The sequence below is a fragment of the Lissotriton helveticus genome, chromosome 5_1 (genome assembly GCF_964261635.1).
Source record: "Lissotriton helveticus chromosome 5_1, aLisHel1.1, whole genome shotgun sequence".
In the NCBI taxonomy this organism is placed as follows: domain Eukaryota; kingdom Metazoa; phylum Chordata; class Amphibia; order Caudata; family Salamandridae; genus Lissotriton; species Lissotriton helveticus.
In genome coordinates, this window is record NC_136065.1 from 630,159,162 (window position 1) to 630,179,408 (window position 20,247).

At 46.3% G+C, this 20,247-nt stretch overlaps 1 protein-coding gene across 1 annotated transcript in view; it reads left to right on the plus strand.

Moving 5' to 3' along the window:
• The first annotated feature begins 3,183 nt into the window (after positions 1–3,183).
• Positions 3,184–20,247, plus strand: part of LOC144754796 (basic phospholipase A2 homolog ammodytin L-like) — a 354,218-nt gene continuing 337,154 nt past the window's right edge. The window contains exons 1-2 of the mRNA XM_078643010.1: positions 3,184–3,270; positions 3,872–3,929. Coding sequence (XP_078499136.1) covers positions 3,184–3,270; positions 3,872–3,929 — 145 coding nt within the window. The remainder of the gene's footprint in view (positions 3,271–3,871; positions 3,930–20,247) is intronic.

A 20,247-nucleotide genomic window follows, 5' to 3' on the forward strand; every position in this document is an offset into this window, starting at 1 on the left:
CATACACTTCTAAGTATTTAAAGCCCTCTGTTACTATGGGGGCCTTGCATCTTGCTGGCAAGCGCAGGGGAGGGCCGGACTTAGTGAAGATCATGGATTTAGCCCAGTTCATGGAAAATCCGAGTAGCTACCAAATAGTTCGAATATGTGGAGCATGTGCTATCGAATAGTTGGGCCGTGCGAGATATAGGAGTATATCTTTGGCATACATATATATCCGCTCCTTCCAACCCCCTGGCATTACTATGCACCAATTCATCCGATCTGTTCTGACCCAGTGCGCCAGCAGCTCTAGAGTCAAGGAGAACAATAGGGGTGACAGGGGACAGCCCTGTCTCGTGACTCTCTTTGCCGGGAACGATCTGGACAACACGCCATTGAAATAAACACAAGCACGCGAGCCACAGTACAACAGCCTTACCCAACTGCAAAAGCCAGTTTCCTGAGGACCGCAAACAAGTAGGGCCACTCCATAATATTGAAGGCCATTGAGGCATCAAGTGCCATCAATGCAGTCTGTTGCGTGACTGGGTCCTTAGTGAGATGGAGGACTCCATACTGCCTACGTAGGTTGTGACGAGTGCTTCTAGATGGCATAAAGCCAGATTGGTCTATTTGCACAATAGTCGTTATAATGGGCGCTAGCCGCTTAGCCAAGACTTTGGCCAGAACTTTCATCTCCATGTTAAGCAGAGATATTGGCCTGTATGAGTTACATTTGTCAGGTGGCTTGCCTGCCTTAAGAATGACCATGATAGTTGCCTCTTGCTGATCCGCAGGGCAGTTGATCCTCTTCACGCACTTCCGTTAACATATTGTGTAGTGGAGCAGCTGTTTTGGATGCGAAACATTTATATAGTTCAACTGGGAAGCCATTCCGACCAGCCACCTTTCCCGGTTTTAGGGCACTTAATGCCTCAGACAACTCTTTCATCGTAAGGTCTGCTTCTAAGGTTTCTCTTGCCTCCTCCGTGAGGTTCGGCAGCTTAAAGTCACGTAATAGTTCATTACAGTCTCCCTCCGACCTCGTGCACTTCGGCATGTATAGGCCCTCATAATATGCGGCAAAAGCCTCTGCTATTTCTAGATTGGACGAGTATAATGAGCTGTCGTCATCACGTATGTTAACTACCCATGAACTGTCTTTGTTCCTCTTGTCTAGCCAGGCTAGTAGTTTGGAGGCCTTGTCACCCATGTCGTATAGCCGGTGTTGCGTTGCCAAGGCGTCGGCCCTCGCCTCGCTGTCAGCCAACACTCTCAATCTTTGTCGAAGGGCCAACTCATTTTTCCTGTCCAAGTCCCTCCCTGCTGTGACGACATTCCTTTCGATACACTTTATTTAATCTTTGAGTGTATTCATTTGCAAGGCCACCTCTTTTTTCTTTCCCCCTATGATCGCCTGGACTTGGCCCCTTAGTACGGTTTTGTAGGTTTCCCACAGGGTCTAGTGTAACTCTACTGAGTCAGTATTTTCCCAAAAATAGATCTCTGTTTGCTCTCAGAGTTTATTTTTGGTTTGGGGATCTCCCAACTGCCAGGGATCCGTCTTGGGGAATTGTGCCCTGTTAGTTTCTGGTCCCAAGGCTCGAACGCACACCGGGGAATGGTCAGAAATGCCGCTTGCCATTATTGACGGTGCGTCAAAGCCACTCACCCTGTCCGCCTGCACAAGCAAATAATCAATTCTTGAGAAGGAGGCATGCCTCGATGAGTAATATGTGTGCTGTTTATCATGTACATTATATGTTCGCCATAGGTCAGTCAGGCCCATGGCATTAACAAATACGACGAGAGCCTACTCCCTCCCCTGACCTATTTGCGATGCTGAACCATCCATCTCCAAGTCCATAACTGCATTAATGTCTCCTCCCATCAAAAGAGTGCCCTTAGGTAACCCCACCAGATAGAACTTATCTAGGGGAAGATTAACGTCTGCACACTCGAAAGGGACATAAAATGAACACAGTACTATTGTTTTCCCCTCCCAGTGACCCGCGACCGCCACGCAGCAACCTCCGTCATCTGACCAAGTTTTATCAACAGTAAAGGGCAGCGCGGTACGTACCAGAGTCCCCACTCCCCTGGCCTTTGACGTGTAGCCGGAGTGTGCTTTCAAGCGGTACCCAAATCGGTCCAGGGCCTTGTAACGGCTACCTCTAAGGTGTGTTTCGTGTATCTTGGCTATGTCCGGGGAATGTCGCTTAATATACTGCAACACCAACCTTCTTTTGATCTTGTTCCCCTGACCATTGACATTCCAGGTCCAGACCTGGATGCTAGCTCCCCCCCGATCCATTAATTTGTTCCGGCCTAGATTCCAGAGGGGCACCTCCCTCCAAAGCCACACGTCTCTGTCTCATATCATGCATTGCATATACTGAACTTGAGCAAAAGCATACCTAAAAACATAAAACATAAACAGTACAAATAAATCACCCAACTCCCCCTTCCCTGCAACCCTGCTCTGTGAGTAATGAACCCCCCACTTCCCAAACATGCAGAGTGCCTGTCGCCCTAAATAGGTAATGGAAACAATTAGTGAGAGGAGCATGAGTTAAGCTTATCTTTCCCCACTTCTAGAACAAGTGATTCTCTCTAACAAACCTTAAATTGGGGGATCTCCACGACCCAAGGGTCTCTCTCACTTCACATTTTTTGGACTCTACTTTCTTTATTTCAGATAAACTGTCTCCTTTTAACAAATATATCTACCAGATTTGCAATCTGTTATTGCTGTGCAGGCAGATTGACTTACTATAAAATCTTTGAGAATGCTAAAATATACAGAGTATAGGTTTTAGCCCTTAGCAGACTTCATAAGGTGATTTGATAAAAACTAAAATGTTACGTTCACTACGTGGGTGTTACAATCTTTATTTTTTGGTAACACCGACAGACACTGCCATATCCCCTTCTTTTAGCCGATATCAAAATAACCTATTTCGTCAAATAGACTGTGTGTCTACTTGGACTCATGTATTTATATTAAGAAACGTATTATAACTATTGCCGTTTAACATGTTATGGGACTTGTACTTTGTTTTAAAAATACTGACAACCCCCTTCAAATATGGCCGTAGAAAACGCGAGGGCCGTCGATTTGTTGTGATTACTTTCCGGATGTGTTTACATTGCGACAACCACTGCCGGGTCAACTAGGGACCACTTCCGGTTAATGAGCTTATGAGGCGTTCAAAATGGCACACAGTTATCGTGTTGGACGCTGATTGGGGAGTCCACACTGTTCTTACGCCGAACGGCATACACCAGGTGAGTCCACAACCGTTAAGGCTACTCGACTAAAGGTATTGGGCTACTGGCCTTCGACTAAGTCGTGCGAGCTTAAATATGTAACTCGGACGTTTTTCTAAAACTTTCTTGCCATAATGACCCGATTTGCTGTCATTATAATTTTACCGCAGAGTGAGTGCTACATTATAAATATGTGGTCAATAAAATCTTGACTTTACAGCATTTACCGTGGTAGACTAATTTGTGACACATTATTGATCTCATATAAGGTATCTCACTCTAAGAAACATGCGATTTAACGACATAATTTGGATAATTACAATATTACCTTGCATCTCCACTTTTCAAATATAAGTAGTAATATTCAGTAGTTCTTTAGGTGAGTGCTTTTTTGATGTGTGCCCTTTATGGTTATAAGTGGAGTATCTTGTAGCATTCCAAGGACGAGATATAGACATATATGAACTACTCGGAAAAGGATGTTTTAAACTAATTTGGATTATCTATATTAGACCTTTACTTGACTACGGTGTTTGGATTTTATTTCTTTTAATCTGGTGGTCTTAAGCACATTGGAGACCATACAAAATTATAATAATCTCTGTTCCCTCTCTTTCAGAGGCATATTATAGCCTTTTTTGTCGCTCCACACGTCGGAAAATGTTTTATTAAAAGAAGTAAGTAATAGTTTCTCAAAAATACACACTCCAAGCGGTAAATGACTTTTAGATGCCATGAATTCTTTTTATATATAGAAAAATATCTTTTATATTTCAGTTATCTTCTTCACATGTTTGGAAAACCGACTCAAAACAGTAAATATGGCGACATACTGGAATATCCTTTGAACTTTGGGACTACTACGTTTCTATTCCCTTTTTTGATCAATGTGTTAACTAAGAGGTTTGGCCCACTAGTCTAACTATTTACTGGTTTAATTTGTATCTATGATATACTTGTTAATGGTGTACTTCCTCGTTTCACATTTTCATTAGAACTTTCTCGGGTGAAACATACTGGATCGTGTAATGCAGGTATCTTTTTGAAATTTTGGGAGGATCCTGACATATTATTATAAAGTGAGTTGTTTTCCTGATCACAGCTCGGAAATATTTCCATCCATCAACGAACTTAGATGGATTAATTATTATCTTCTTTTGTGCACCTCTTACTATAGAATCTTGTTTACTGTAAGCATGGGCGTAAAATCCGTTCCGCTCGCGGAATTTGCGGATTTTCGGCAAATTCGCAATCCGCAAACTCTCGCGAATTTGCCGAAAATTCGCAAATTCGCGCGAAGCGGATTTTTTTGCTTGCTCGCGCTTGACAAATACCTTATTATACAATTTTGCGGCGCGCGGCGTTCAATTACCGTCATTCAGCGTTTGAAGAGTTGTTTTTCTCCATGTTTGCGTGTGCTGCGCCATTTTGGATCTTGCTGCGGGATCCTGTGGGAGTTTGTCGACTGCGATTACTTCATCGCGGCTTGCCACCTTGCACAGCGAGAGTTTGTCAACGCGAGTATGTCATAAAGGCCCGTGATCACACATCGCGGGAGTAAACACTTGCGAACACGTAGATGCGGCGGGCAGCGACAATCTCGCAATTGCGAGATTGCAAAATTTGCAATTTCGCACAAGAAATCCAACAGCAAGCAGCATAAACCTTGAAAATGATGATTTTTATCAGAATAACTCCTCAGGTTGACATTTGCCTGCACTTATTTTTGCAAGGAGTCCATTTTGGGGGGAGGGTGGGAGGAAGGAGGTGCCCCACAGTCTCCAACTTCCTGTTCCTGTCCAGCAGGCTCCTCCCAGTGCTTTGTTCATGTCCTGGTCACTTTGATTTGGATCTTGACCTGGAAGGATTACTTTTTGTGGATGATGCTGCTGGATATTTGGATTTGAGGCCTTTTTGACTTTCTTTGGATCACCTTTGGATTAGAAATTTCACAAGTAAGTTGATGTTGTTTGTTTGGGGCATTACAGTTGGTGCAACTACAATTTTGGAACTTTTTCAGAACATTAAATAAAATATATTGTGGGTAGCCACAGTATCCAGTAGGAACAGGGTTAGTTATGGGTGCATGATGCAACTGTTTTGTTGAATTTCAACATCATTTAGGCCATGGATGGCATTGGATTGTGGTGATTTTTGTGTGTTTTTCGATTTTTTGGCTGTTGTTGGGGCCTTTTGCCCAGGGGTACTCAGTGGTGCATGGACTGAGTCTTTCTGTGGGGTGTCTTGAATGTATACATCATTGAGGGCATGGGTGGCATTGGATTGTGGTGATTTTTATGTGTTTTTCGATTTTTTGGCTGTTGTTGGGGCCTTTTGCCCAGGGGTACTCAGTGGTGCATGGACTGAGTCTTTCTGTGGGGTCTCTTTAATGTAAACATCATGGAGGGCATGGATGGCATTGGATTGTGGTGATTTTTGTGTGTTTTTCGACTCTTTGGGGTGGTGTTGGGGCCTATCCATGTGGGTGGGGGCCATTTTGAGGCCTGGTCCAGGCAGGGCCTGGCCATGTGGGTGGGGGTCTAGGGGCCATTTTGAAGCCAGGAAGTGTGCTTTGTTGTGCCATAGGCCTGCACCCAGTCTGCCATGCTTTCATCCATTATGCCCAGGGGTACTCAGTGGTGCATGGACCGAGTCTTTCTGTGGGGTGTCTTGAATTTCAACATGATTGAGGGCATGGATGGCATTGGATTGTGGTGATTTTGGTATGTTTTTCGATTTTTGGGCTGTTGTTGAGGCCTTTTGCCCAGGGGTACTCAGTGGTGCATGGGCCTAGTCTTTCTGTGGGGTCTCTTGAATTTCAACATGATTGAGGGCATGGATGGCATTGGATTGTGTTGATTTTTGTGTGTTTTTCGATTTTTTGGCTGTTGTTGGGCCTTTTGCCCAGGGGTACTCAGTGGTGCATGGACTGAGTCTTTCTGTGGGGTCTCTTTAATGTAAACATCATGGAGGGCATGGATGGCATTGGATTGTGGTGATGTTTGTTTGTTTTTCGATTTTTTGTGGTGTTGATGGGGCATGGCCATGTGGGTGGAGGCCATTTTGAGGACTGGTACAGGCAGGGCCTGGCCATGTGGTGGGGGTCAAGGGGCCATTTTGAATCCAGGCAGTGTGCTTTGTTGTGCCATAGGCCTGCACCCAGTCTGCCATGCTTTCATCCATTATGCCCAGGGGTACTCAGTGGTGCATGGACCGAGTCTTTCTGTGGGGTGTCTTGAATTTCAACATGATTGAGGGCATGGATGGCATTGGATTGTGGTGATTTTGGTATGTTTTTCGATTTTTGGGCTGTTGTTGAGGCATTTTGCCCAGGGGTACTCAGTGGTGCATGGGCCTAGTCTTTCTGTGGGGTCTCTTGAATGTAAACATCATTGAGGGCATGGATGACATTGTATTGTGGTGATTTGTGTGTGTTTTTCGATTTTTTGTGGTGTTGATGGGGCATGGCCATGTGGGTGGGGGCCATTTTGAGGACTGGTACAGGCAGGGCCTGGCCATGTGGTGGGGGTGAAGGGGCCATTTTGAATCCAGGCAGTGTGCTTTGTGCCATAGGCCTGCCTCCAATGTGCCTTGCTTTAATCCATTATGCCCAGGGGTACCCAGTGGTGCATGGGCCTAGTCTTTCTGTGGGGTCTCTTTAATGTAAACATCATGGAGGGCATGGATGGCATTGGATTGTGGTGATTTTTGTGTGTTTTTCGATTTTTTGGGGTGTTAATGGGGCATGGCCATGTGGGTGGGGGCCATTTTGAGGACTGGTACAGGCAGGGCCTGGCCATGTGGGTGGGGGTCTAGGGGCCATTTTGAAGCCAGACAGTGTGCTTTGTTGTGCCATAGGCCTGCACCCAGTCTGCCATGCTTTCATCTATTATGCCCAGGGGTACTCAGTGGTGCATGGACCGAGTCTTTCTGTGGGGTGTCTTGAATGTATACATCATTGAGGGCATGGGTGGCATTGGATTGTGGTGATTTTTATGTGTTTTTCGATTTTATGGCTGTTGTTGGGGCCTTTTGCCCAGGGGTACTCAGTGGTGCATGGACTGAGTCTTTCTGTGGGGTCTCTTTAATGTAAACATCATGGAGGGCATGGATGGCATTGGATTGTGGTGATTTTTGTGTGTTTTTCGACTTTTTGGGGTGGTGTTGGGGCCTATCCATGTGGGTGGGGGCCATTTTGAGGCCTGGTACAGGCAGGGCCTGGCCATGTGGTGGGGGTCAAGGGGCCATTTTGAATCCAGGCAGTGTGCTTTGTTGTGCCATAGGCCTGCACCCAGTCTGCCATGCTTTCATCCATTATGCCCAGGGGTACTCAGTGGTGCATGGACCGAGTCTTTCTGTGGGGTGTCTTGAATTTCAACATGATTGAGGGCATGGATGGCATTGGATTGTGGTGATTTTTGTGTGTTTTTCAATTTTTGGGCTGTTGTTGGGGCCTTTTGCCCAGGGGTATTCAGTGGTGCATGGGCCTAGTCTTTCTGCGGGGTCTCTTGAATGTAAACGTCATTGAGGGCATGGATGGCATTGTATTGTGGTGATTTATGTGTGTTTTTCGATTTTTTTGTGGTGTTGATGGGGCATGGCCATGTGGGTGGGGGCCATTTTGAGGACTGGCACAGGCAGGGCTTGGCCATGTGGCGGGGGTCAAGGGGCCATTTTGAATCCAGGCAGTGTGCTTTGTGCCATAGGCCTGCATCCAATGTGCCTTGATTTCATCCATTATGCCCAGGGGTACCCAGTGGTGCATGGGCCTAGTCTTTCTGTGGGGTCTCTTTAATGTAAACATCATGGAGGGCAAGGATGGCATTGGATTGTGGTTGTTTTTGTGTGTTTTTTTTATTTTTTGGGGTGTTAATGGGGCATGGCCATGTGGGTGGGGGCCATTTTGAGGACTGGTACAGGCAGGGCCTGGCAATGTGAGTGGGGGTCTAGGGGCCATTTTGAAGCCAGGCTGTGTGCTTTGTTGTGCCATAGGCCTGCACCCAGTCTGCCATGCTTTCATCCATTATGCCCAGGGGTACTCAGTGGTGCATGGACTGAGTCTTTCTGTGGGGTGTCTTGAATTTCAACATGATTGAGAGCATGGATGGCATTGGATTGTGGTGATTTTGTGTGTTTTTCGATTTTTTGGGCTGTTGATGGGGCATGGCCATGTGGGTGGGGGCCATTTTGAGGACTGGTACAGGCAAAGCCTGGCCATGTGGTGGGGGTCAAGGGGCCATTTTGAATCCAGACAGTGTGCTTTGTGCCATAGGCCTGCACCCAGTCTGCCATGCTTTCATCCATTATGCTCAGGGGTACTCAGTGGTGCATGGACCGAGTCTTTCTGTGGGGTGTCTTGAATTTCAACATGATTGAGGGCATGGATGGCATTGGATTGTGGTGATTTTTGTGTGTTTTTTGATTTTTTGGCTGTTGTTGGGCCGTTTGCCCAGGGGTACTCAGTGGTGCATGGACTGAGTCTTTCTGTGGGGTCTCTTTAATGTAAACATCATGGAGGGCATGGATGGCATTGGATTGTGGTGATTTTTGTGTGTTTTTCGATTTTTTGGGGTGTTAATGGGGCATGGCCATGTGGGTGGGGGCCATTTTGAGGACTGGTACAGGCAGGGCCTGGCCATGTGGGTGGGGGTCTAGGGGCCATTTTGAAGCCAGACAGTGTGCTTTGTTGTGCCATAGGCCTGCACCCAGTCTGCCATGCTTTCATCTATTATGCCCAGGGGTACTCAGTGGTGCATGGACCGAATCTTTCTGTGGAGTGTCTTGAATTTCAACATGATTGAGGGCATGGATGGCATTGGATTGTGGTGATTTGTGTGTGTTTTTCGATTTTTTGGCTGTTGTTGGGCCTTTTGCCCAGGGGTACTCAGTGGTGCATGGGCCTAGTCTTTCTGTGGGGTCTCTTGAATGTAAACATCATTGAGGGCATGGATGGCATTGGATTGTGGCGATTGTTGTGTGTTTTTCGATTTTTTGTGGTGTTGATGGGGCATGGCCATGTAGGTGGGGGCCATTTTGAGGACTGGTATAGGCAGGGCCTGGCCATGTGGTGGTGGTCAAGGGGCCATTTTGAATCCAGGCAGTGTGCTTTGTGCCATAAGCCTGCATCCAATGTGCCTTGCTTTCATCCATTATGCCCAGGGGTACTCAGTGGTGCATGGGCCTAGTCTTTCTGTGGGGTCTCTTGAATGTAAACATCATTGAGGGCATGGATGGCATTGGATTGTGGCGATTGTTGTGTGTTTTTCGATTTTTTTGTGGTGTTGATGGGGCATGGCCATGTGGGTGGGGGCCATTTTGAGGACTGGTACAGGCAGTGCCTGGCCATGTGGTGTTGGTCAAGGGGCCATTTTGAATCCAGGCAGTGTGCTTTGTGCCATAGGCCTGCATCCAATGTGCCTTGCTTTCATCCATTATGCCCTGGGGTACCTAGTGGTGCATGGGCCTAGTCTTTCTGTGGGTCTCTTGAATGTAAACATCATCGAGGGCATGGATGGCATTGGATTGTGGTGATTTTTGTGTGTTTTTTCGATTTTTTGTGGTGTTGATGGGGCATGGCCATGTGGGTGAGGGCCATTTTGAGGACTGGTACAGGCAGTGCCTGGCCTTGTGGTGGGGGTCAAGGGGCCATTTTGAATCCAGGCAGTGTGCTTTGTGCCATAGGCATGCATCCAATGTGCCTTGCTTTCATCCATTATGCCCAGGGGTACCCAGTGGTGCATGGGCCTAGTCTTTCTGTGGGGTCTCTTGAATGTAAACATCATTGAGGGCATGGATGACATTGGATTGTGGTGATTTTTGTGTGTTTTTCGAATTTTTGGCTGTTGTTGGGGCCTTTTGCCCAGGGGTACTCAGTGGTGCATGGACTGAATCTTTCTGTGGGGTCTCTATAATGTAAACATCATGGAGGGCATGGATGGCATTGGATTGTGGTGATTTTTATGTGTTTTTCGATTTTTTGGCTGTTGTTGGGGCCTTTTGCCCAGGGGTATTCAGTGGTGCATGGGCCTAGTCTTTCTGTGGGGTGTCTTGAATGTATACATCATTGAGGGCATGGGTGGCATTGGATTGTGGTGATTTTTATGTGTTTTTCGATTTTATGGCTGTTGTTGGGGCCTTTTGCCCAGGGGTACTCAGTGGTGCATGGACTGAGTCTTTCTGTGGGGTCTCTTTAATGTAAACATCATGGAGGGCATGGATGGCATTGGATTGTGGTTGTTTTTGTGTGTTTTTTTTATTTTTTGGGGTGTTAATGGGGCATGGCCATGTGGGTGGGGGCCATTTTGAGGACTGGTACAGGCAGGGCCTGGCAATGTGAGTGGGGGTCAAGGGGCCATTTTGAAGCCAGGCAGTGTGCTTTGTTGTGCCATAGGCCTGCACCCAGTCTGCCATGCTTTCATCCATTATGCCCAGGGGTACTCAGTGGTGCATGGACTGAGTCTTTCTGTGGGGTGTCTTGAATTTCAACATGATTGAGGGCATGGATGGCATTGGATTGTGGTGATTTTGTGTGTTTTTCGATTTTTTGGGCTGTTGATGGGGCATGGCCATGTGGGTGGGGGCCATTTTGAGGACTGGTACAGGCAAAGCCTGGCCATGTGGTGGGGGTCAAGGGGCCATTTTGAATCCAGACAGTGTGCTTTGTGCCATAGGCCTGCACCCAGTCTGCCATGCTTTCATCCATTATGCTCAGGGGTACTCAGTGGTGCATGGACCGAGTCTTTCTGTGGGGTGTCTTGAATGTAAACATCATTGAGGGCATGGATGGCATTGGATTGTGGTGATTTTTGTGTGTTTTTCGAATTTTTGGGGTGGTGTTGGGGCCTGTCCATGTGGGTGGGGGCCAATTTGAGGCCTGGTCCAGGCAGGGCCTGGTCATGTGGGTGGGGGTCTAGGGGCCATTTTGAAGCCAGGCAATGTGCTTTTTGGTGCCATAGGCCTGCACCCAGTCTGCCATGCTTTCATCCATTATGCCCAGGGGTACTCTGTCAGTGGTGCATTTTATTGGTCTTTCCATTTTGGGGGGTGGGTATAATAAAAAATGCTTACTTGCAAACTATTAATTGAAGAGCTACATATGCAACATTTATTTAACTGATGTTCCTCTGGCTTCGTTTGCTTTTAGGTGCAGAAAGACGAATGATCAGCCTCATCATTCCTCATCAGTGCCAGGAAGAAGTCCTGCTGCAGTGTGTGCAGCACAAGGTCACGTGTGGCCACAGACAACTCTGCAACTTGTGCAACTGCGGCCTGCTGTTCTGACATCTGAAGAAGATGGCCCCAAAAAAAGTTGCCCGTAGCTCCTCTAGCAAGAAAGTTGCCAGTAAGGAGCAGAAGAAGCAAGTGGCGCCACTTACCAAGGAGACTGGTGTGACCACCGCCACATTTTTTGGGGAAAAAAGAGTACACCTGCAGCAGCAGCGGGGTCTGCTGGGGACCAAGCTGGGAGCAGCACCTCCGCTCCATTGGGCTCAGTGCCACCACCACCACGCCAACTTAGGTCCAAGCCCTTGAGTGCTGCAGAGGCAGCCAGTATAGTTGTTCAATCACCATCGACCAGTGATGTTGGCTCATCGCCAGAAAGTAGCAGCATCCCTCAATCAACACAGGTTGTTGTAACTCATCTGACGAGTGTTCAACAACCACAGCCGCAAAAACAACCACATGTGCAAGTACAAGCCCAAGTACATGTGGAAGGAGAGGCGGCGCAAGGAGAGGCGCAAGCAGAGGTGCATGGAGCGGCACAAGTGCCCACAATAGTTGGTTCTCCCGAAGTAGGGGCACATCAGGAAATCGACATTCAAGCCGAGGTATCATATGAGGAAGCCACTCCTCCTGATGATTCATTGTCTTCTAGATCCCTAGCAAGGAAAATATCAAGGATGGTGTCTACATCTTCTTCAAGCCCCCTTCCTTCTGATGATATGGATGAAAATTGGGAACCAACAGGCCTGTCTGAGAGTGAGGCACACCATGATCTGACAAAGGTAGCTAAGCGTAAAAGGAAGGTCCCCGAAAGTCTCAGAGTTATGGAGTGTGATGATGACGCTGAACAAGAAGTGGCGTATACTCCTGCTGAATGCGCTGATGAAGACTCTCACGACGACAACGCAGTAATCATAGATGTCACTCCAGCCTCAGCGGGCATGCAGCAAACAGACATTTTTACCCTATCCCGAAATGCTGCTGAGCGTGATGCTGGCGACGTGTCAATGGGACCACCACCAATGCAGTTAACTAGTACACCACCACCTACAGCTTCCATTATTTTTCGCCAGAAGGGACCTCCATCCACCTCGACCTCCGTTTCCTCAATTAGTGGTGCTGTAAGTGCACAACCAACTAAATTTCGGCAACACACATCCTCCACTTCATCTGGCATTAGCAGCATTCCCAGTATCGCCTCCTCCGCCCCCCACAGACATTTGAAGTCCGCAGTTTGGGACTTCAAATGTTGGGAAAACATAGCCATTTGTACCATTTGTAAGGTTCGAGTTAGTCGTGGTAAGCTTGGTACCAACTATGGTACCGGAGGCCAGAGAGGTCATCTTGAGAGACAGCACTCTTTCAAATGGCATGCGCACCTAAGGGAGATCAAGGCAGCCCGAATTGCAAGTCAACAAATTGTATCCGTTGATGTTTCATCTGCTGATGACGAGGAGGAAGAAGCGTCAAACATTTCTTCAAATACACCCAGTACCCCTGTCAGCAGCACACCCCCTGGAAGATATATGAGCCAAACTAAGAGTGTGGGAGAGAGTGAGACACCAATGCGAAAAAGTTCATCATCACTGAGCGTAACTGGGTCGAAGAAGTCATCATCATCCCGTAAAATGGTCCAGCCCACCATTAGAAGCATGTTGTTTTCAGATTTGCCATTTGAACACAACCACCCAACGGCACGTCTGTATAACACTAAGCTGGCTAAAATGCTAGCGCTGGACCTTCTCCCTTTTTATTTTGTGGAAGGGGTGGGTTTTCTTGAAATGGTGGCAACGCTCTGCCCTAAATGGAAGGTTCCTAGCCGGTTCTATTTTGCCAGAGTTGCGGTTCCAGCACTACATGAAGATGTGCTGGAGGTGATTGGGCAGCTTTGAAGAAGAGAGCTGTTCACACTATACATCTGACAACAGACATGTGGACCAGTTGCGCAGCCACTGATTACATGTGCATCACTGCACAATGGGTCTCTTTTTCAGGGGTTAAAGCAAAGCTAAACGCAGGTGTTGACACGGACAAAGTTTATAAAGCTGCTCGGAAACATGCAACAAGAGCCATGTTTGCCATGGAGAAAACTCATACAGGAGAAAACATTTTGCATGAGTTGAACACAAAGGTCTTTGAATGGCTGTCCCCAAGAAAACGCATGATTGGTTATGTTTCCACGGATAATGGCGCCAATGTAGTTAAGGCCATGGATAAGGGTAACTATTTCAGAGTGCCGTGTTTGGCGCACTGTATAAACCTGGTTGTTAAAAAATTCTTGAGTGAAGAAAGTCCAGTCTCCGAGTTACTGACCACCTGCCGAAGAATGTGCACACATTTCAACCATTCTTTTAAGGTCCGGAAGCAGCTGAGGTGCCTGCAACATGAACGTAAAGTGCCAGTGAAAGCACTCATCCAGGAGGTAGCAACACGTTGGAACTCAACCTTCTACATGCTTGAGCGTCTGTATGAGCAGTATGCGGTAGTCGATCAGTATTTCTTTAAACTGGGTACACCTAGGATAGACATGAGGATACAGGTGGAGCAATGGGAGCTAGTTAAAAGCCTGACAGACATGCTTCGTCCTTTTGAGGTCTTCACGCGTGCAGTCAGCAGGGAGGACTGTAATTTGGGAAAAGCTATCCCATTGTTGCGCATGCTAGAGCACCAACTGAAGGCGGTGTCTTCTAGGTTTGAAAAAGATGGAAAGGAAGAAGCATTGGAGTTAGCGGAGAAGTTATTCCAGCGCCTACTTCGCGATGAACGTCTTGAAAAGATCCAGACAGAACAGCATTACATTTCTGCTACTATTCTGGATCCACGGTACAAAAAGGCAGTGGCAGGCAGAGTATTCTTTCCTTTTGATGACGCAGATGTTACAAAGTACAAACATTGTCTAGCTGTGTCAGCCACTCGGTTTGAACGAGAACGGCAGGAAATTGAAGGAAAAGGCAGTACATCAGCAGGCCATCCGCAGTCAAAGAAATCCACTTCTGCATCTGTGGCTGTGGCAGAAGTGAGTGATTTTCCCTCTCAGCCGTTAACGACACCAGCAACCGTATCATCTGCACCAGACACAACAGTAATATTGTGTGAAGAAGAGGATTGGCTAACTGAGCTTGGGTTTGCTTCTCAAATGGTCCCAGAAAAAAGTAAGCAAAGTGAAGGAACCCTGGAGAACCTTGAGTCGATGGTGCAGGCCTATCTGAATGACTCAACAGAGGTCCATCTTTCTCATGACCCATTGGCTTATTGGCATGGGAAAACAGATGTGTGGCCAGAGATCACCAACCTGGCTATACATTACTTGTCTTGCCAACTCACAAGCGTGTCTTCTGAACGTGTTTTCAGTGCTGCTGGTGGCATTGTAACTTCTAAAAGGACCCGCCTCTCGCCCAAAAATGTGGAGAGGTTAACAATGATCAAGATGAATCAGCACTTCATACCACCAGATTACAAAATACGAGAATGCACGCAGGAAGAAGACGAGGAGGACACCAACTTAGATTAGGGAAGTTCTTCCCTGTTAACTGACCTACTCCCGTCTGAATTAGCAGAGTTTGAGGACGAGCTCTTCTTCCCTGACACCGAGCCCTGAAAATGAGTCAGTGAATCACTAACTTTCTTTTTCGTCCTTATTCACTTTTATTCCTGTGTGTCTGTCTTTCTTTGTTTTGCAAAATCTATATAAAAAAAACTTTAATCACCTAATCACAAAAACAAGCCCATCAGCAGAACTGTCTTCACTTATTTGCTTATTGATTTGAAGGTGCCGCAGTCTGCATTCCTCAGGTTCACAAGTTCACAAGAACATGCTCCTCTATCCTCCTCCTCCAGACTCATATTTCCCTCAAAGCAGATGGCTGGATTACTGCTAATGAGGAAATACTCTGCACTTGTGGGGGTGTTCTACTTCTTTGCGGGTGAGTTGACGGGTCTGGGGCATTGCTGTGAAGGTCTAATACCGGCTAAAAGTGGTTTGGAGAAAATCGGAGCAGAAAAAGATTTTGCGCTTTTGATCACTTGCTCGTCTTTGGGGTGCTGTTTGGGGTTTTTTTAGGTTGTTGGGGTGGGTTTTGGGGTCTGTGAACACTGCTGGCATATTCTAATGTTGATTGCATTTGTTTTACAGGAAATCCATGGTGGAAAAGGGGAGTTAGGGCCTAGCTGCAGAGCTCATTTGGACTGCATTCCAGGTAGGCCCACAGTTTCCTAATTGTGGCTTTTCCCGGTTTTGCTTTTCGGCTTTTTTGGGGGGGGTGAAACTTGTTTTTGCCAGGGTTCACGGGTCTGGAGGCCTTGCTTGGAAGGTGTAATACCGGCTAAAAGTGGTTTGGAGAAAATCGGAGCAGAAAACGTTTTTGCGCTTTTGATCACTTGCCTGTCTTTGGGGTGCTGTTTGGGGGCTTTTAGGTTGTTGGGGTGGGTTTTGGGGTCTGTGAGCACTGCTGGCACATTCTAATGTTGATTGCATTTGTTTTACAGGAAATCCATGGTGGAAAAGGGGAGTTAGGGCCTAGCTGCAGAGCTCATTTGGACTGCATTCCAGGTAGACCCACAGTTTCCTAAGTGTGGCTTTTCCCGGTTTTGCTTTTCGGCTTTTTTGGGGGGTCAAACTTGTTTTTGCCCGGGTTCACGGGTCTGGGGGCCTTGCTGGGAAGGTGTAATACCGGCTAAAAGTGGTTTGGAGAAAATCGGAGCAGAAAAAGTTTTTGCGCTTTTGATCACTTGCCTGTCTTTGGGGTGCTGTTTGGGGGGCTTTTAGGTTGTTGGGGTGGGTTTTGGGGTCTGTGAGCACTGCTGGCACATTCTAATGTTGATTGCATTTGTTTTACAGGAAATCCATGGTGGAAAAGGGGAGTTAGGGCCTAGCTGCAGAGCGCATTTGGCCTGAATTCCAGGTAGGCCCAAAGTTTTCTAAGTGTGGCTTTTCCCGGGTTTTGTTCATGAAGGCAGGACGCACACCTCTTCTTCTAATGTTATTAAACTTTAGTTTTTGAACCATTTTATCCTTTTTAATCCTTAGGTGCGTGCAATTTACTGTAGTGCTATGCCCTAAGCACAGGGGTACTAACTTCATCAGAGGTGGGACTGTCTCCAGTCCCCAGAAATGCACAGCAAAACACCACTTTGGGCTGTACCTATTTACGAACATTAGTTCTGTTTATTCCACATTTATCCATAGTAATCCAAAACATTTATCATCAGTATTCCAAATCTTCCACAGACGAGAAAACGCACTTCGTGTACACGTTCATTTCCAAGTTTCTACTATTCTCATGGTGTCACTAGGACTTTGACCAAGAATATGACGAAAACGTGAATTCATTCCAGGCAGTATTTATTGTCACAAAACCCAATGCATTTCGGGCATCCAGCCCTTCTTCGGGGGTCACTGTAAATTATAAAGATGCAACAAGATTACCAAGCTGTTTACCCCTATTGATACATTTTTCATTGTCTGAACATGTCCGACCACATTTATCTCTTACTTCTCATAGGAAAGACATCGCAATATACCCGAAATAAATCTACACATGTTTACCCAAAAAGTACAGCCTCAGATTCAAACCCCTTTTATATGCACATTACTCCATGCTGCGTTATCGCGCTGAGCCACCCCTTGTCCTAATGACATACGCCCTTCTTTTCTTAACTCAGCTAACAATTTTTGCAATGCACTGACAAAATACGTGAAAAATCATGTTTATCAAACAGTATAAACTCTGTGTTATGTGCCATAGACATATAGCCTTAAGTCTAACAAGAAAACAAACAATAAGTCTTATCTTTAACACATTTTAAACTAGCGGTTTTTAACCTAGGTAACCTCGTCTACGAGCCATTAAAAAAGCCCCATGTCCATTCTATTCATAAATGAACTGTTCTCCTAGCTTACACGTACCTGCCATCCCAACGTTAACAGCTACATTGCCTCACTGCTTAAAAGAGAGTTACCATTCAACCCGTCCTCCCTCTCTTTTTGAACAACATGTGTTGCGCTCCGATTGGTCCAATTTGGACGAGAGTTACCACCCTCTCCCACCTAACAAAATGATTGCACCTGAGATCTGTGCTTCCACAAAACTACATCTCCCACCATTCCATAGTCCCATGTGTAGTTAACTCAACTAAAAAGACATCTATAATCACAGAAGTAAAGGTTGCATTAATCCGACAATGCTTATTAAAATCATGGTACTTATGTCTTATTTTCAAACAGTCCGGTATTTAAATCCAGTTCTCTTGCTGCCATCCCCATGAACCACGATGTTGGTCTTGGTGCGCGATCTCGTGTAGTCACACAGTATTCCAATCTTATCCTTTTCCCGGGTTTTGCCTTTTGGCTTGTTGGGGGTGTTAAACTTGTTTTCGCCCGGGTTGACAGTTCTGGGGCTAATGCTGGGAAGGTCTAATACCCGAAAGAAAGTGTTTTGGAGACAATCCCTGGGGAAAAAGTTTTTGCATTTTCTGAGATTTCACTGACTCTACCGTTTCCGGGGGGCTGTTTGTGGGGGTTCCTGGTGTTTGTGGGGGGGTTTGCGAGTCTTGGAGCAATGCTGGGTATGGATACTTTTGCTTGCTTGCATGTGGTTTGAATACAATCCATGGCGGGTAAGGGGGGATTTGGGCCTACTTTACTTTCAAAGTACGTTTGGTCACCATTTTCTACTAATAATTACAGGCCGGGTTTCAGCCTGTGCAATGGGAAAAAAAAGGATGAAGTCAGGCTTCACATTAGCGAGCCGCAATTCAGCATCCGCCAGGCAGGCAGTGGACAGGGTGTCTTCTGGTCACCAACATTGATGGACGGAGCGTCAGATGGAATGGAGGAGTCCCGCTAATAAGAGGAATGGTTGGATGCATGCAACTTACCAAATTCAACAGGACAACTACAAAACCATACAGATTCAGTATCCGTTCTTTTCTAATTATCTTTTAAGTAATGTTATTGCTGTGAACTTCTATGAGTGTGACTCTGCATTTCTTTGATCTCTGCTTCTAAATTCATCCCTACAGCCATTCTATAGGTTTTACTTCTGCTATTTTTTAAACCTAATTTAATGTAAGAAGTGTTTCTCTGAGTGCAGAGATAGGCAAGTGAAAACGCATAATTATTACTGCAGCCCTGTACTGTTGCATTCTTTCATTCACGGTTGTCGAAAGTACTACTTACTTTTCAGTAACCATGCATGCAGTAGTGCATGCACTTCCTTTATGTCACTTACAAGATTTATGGATAGCTTTGTACCCAAAGAATTGTTTATCTTCAATTATTGTTTGCCCATGCTGTGCTTTTTTTTTCTTCTCTCAACAAAACTTTCCCAAAAACTCCCATTCCCATCCATTTTCCAAACCCTATCCTCTTCCCCCGGGCTGTGTGGTTTTGATTGATGTGTGACTAAATGACAGCAATAATTCCACACACTTGCTGGGGAGGATAAGGTTATAGCAACAGGCTGGTGAAGGAATCCGAGGATATATTCTTACTCAGCTTGACACTGAGTCACTATTGGCAAATGAAAGCAGATTTTCATGTGTGCCATCAACTTGATTGGTCATCAAGAACATCCTCCTCCTAGACGTGGCAAATTATTACGCTGCTGTGTCCTTCACCTTCACTACTATTTCTTGTAGTAGTAGCCAATGTCAAAGAAATTCAACGCAAGTACTAGTTACACTGTCAATACTTTACCATTTGTTAGGCTACATTGTGGCACTGTTATAGTGTACTGTCACCTGCTATATTCTCTATCGTACCGTTCTAATGCTACGGTAAGGACAAACAAGGTTTCATTTTCTTTTTTTTCAGATGCTGCAACTGCCACTGTGTAACACCACAAGTACCACAGCAATGATGACATTTCATCCGCCCAAGATTGCCAACCTTAATCGCCATTTCCCGTGCAGCCAGCCCTGTGCCTAGCCCTATTTCCAAACACAAATTACAGGTAAGATAAGCGTTTGGGGGGAGGTAGTATAATGGAGTATTAGGAGAGACGAGAGACTGACGGTCCTAGGACTATTGAATTCACTTACTCTGTGACAGGCACTTAGTTTTAAAAACATTTGGGCAATTACTAGTACTTACACAACTTGAATAAAGATGCCACTTAAGTTTCAGGAAAACAAACTTACTGTTAAACCCCCACCCATCAGCCTCAAAAGCAGTAAAAACACACGTATGCTAAGATAAAGTTTAAAGTATATTTATATATCCATAACATAAATAATCTCCCGCAAGACCCAACCCACCCCCCCTCCCGAACCCCAACAAATATCAATAAAATAAAAGTCCAAAAAAGTAGAAAACCCAACTCCTAATTCCCACCCCTTAGAAGTCTTTAAAAAAGGTTTAGGGACAGTCTCCTCCTACTGCTGGCTGCTGTTGACTTTTCGGGCAGGTCGGCATGCTCCTTGCGGAGGGTCTCGAGCAGGGTTTTGGTGTTGAGGAGCTCCTGCTCGAGGTAGGACACCCTAAGTGAAAGGCGGTGCACGTGTGCCTTGCACCTGCTGTGGGGGGCAGCTGATTTCTTTGCTGCTCGGCGGTGGCGGGTGGCTGCGGTACCCCGGCTCCGTACCGCTGGAGACCTGCTGCGCTGACTGGCTGACCCAGGGAGCGCGGAGGAGGATGCAGGTGTCGCCGTGGATGTTGTCGACGTACTCTGCGTGTCCCCCTCTTCCTGGGCCACCAGTCGCCGATATTCGGCGACAGTGGCCTCCAGCCTCCGTTGCCGGGCCCTTTTAGCCAGCTCCTTCCGTGTTGGTTTG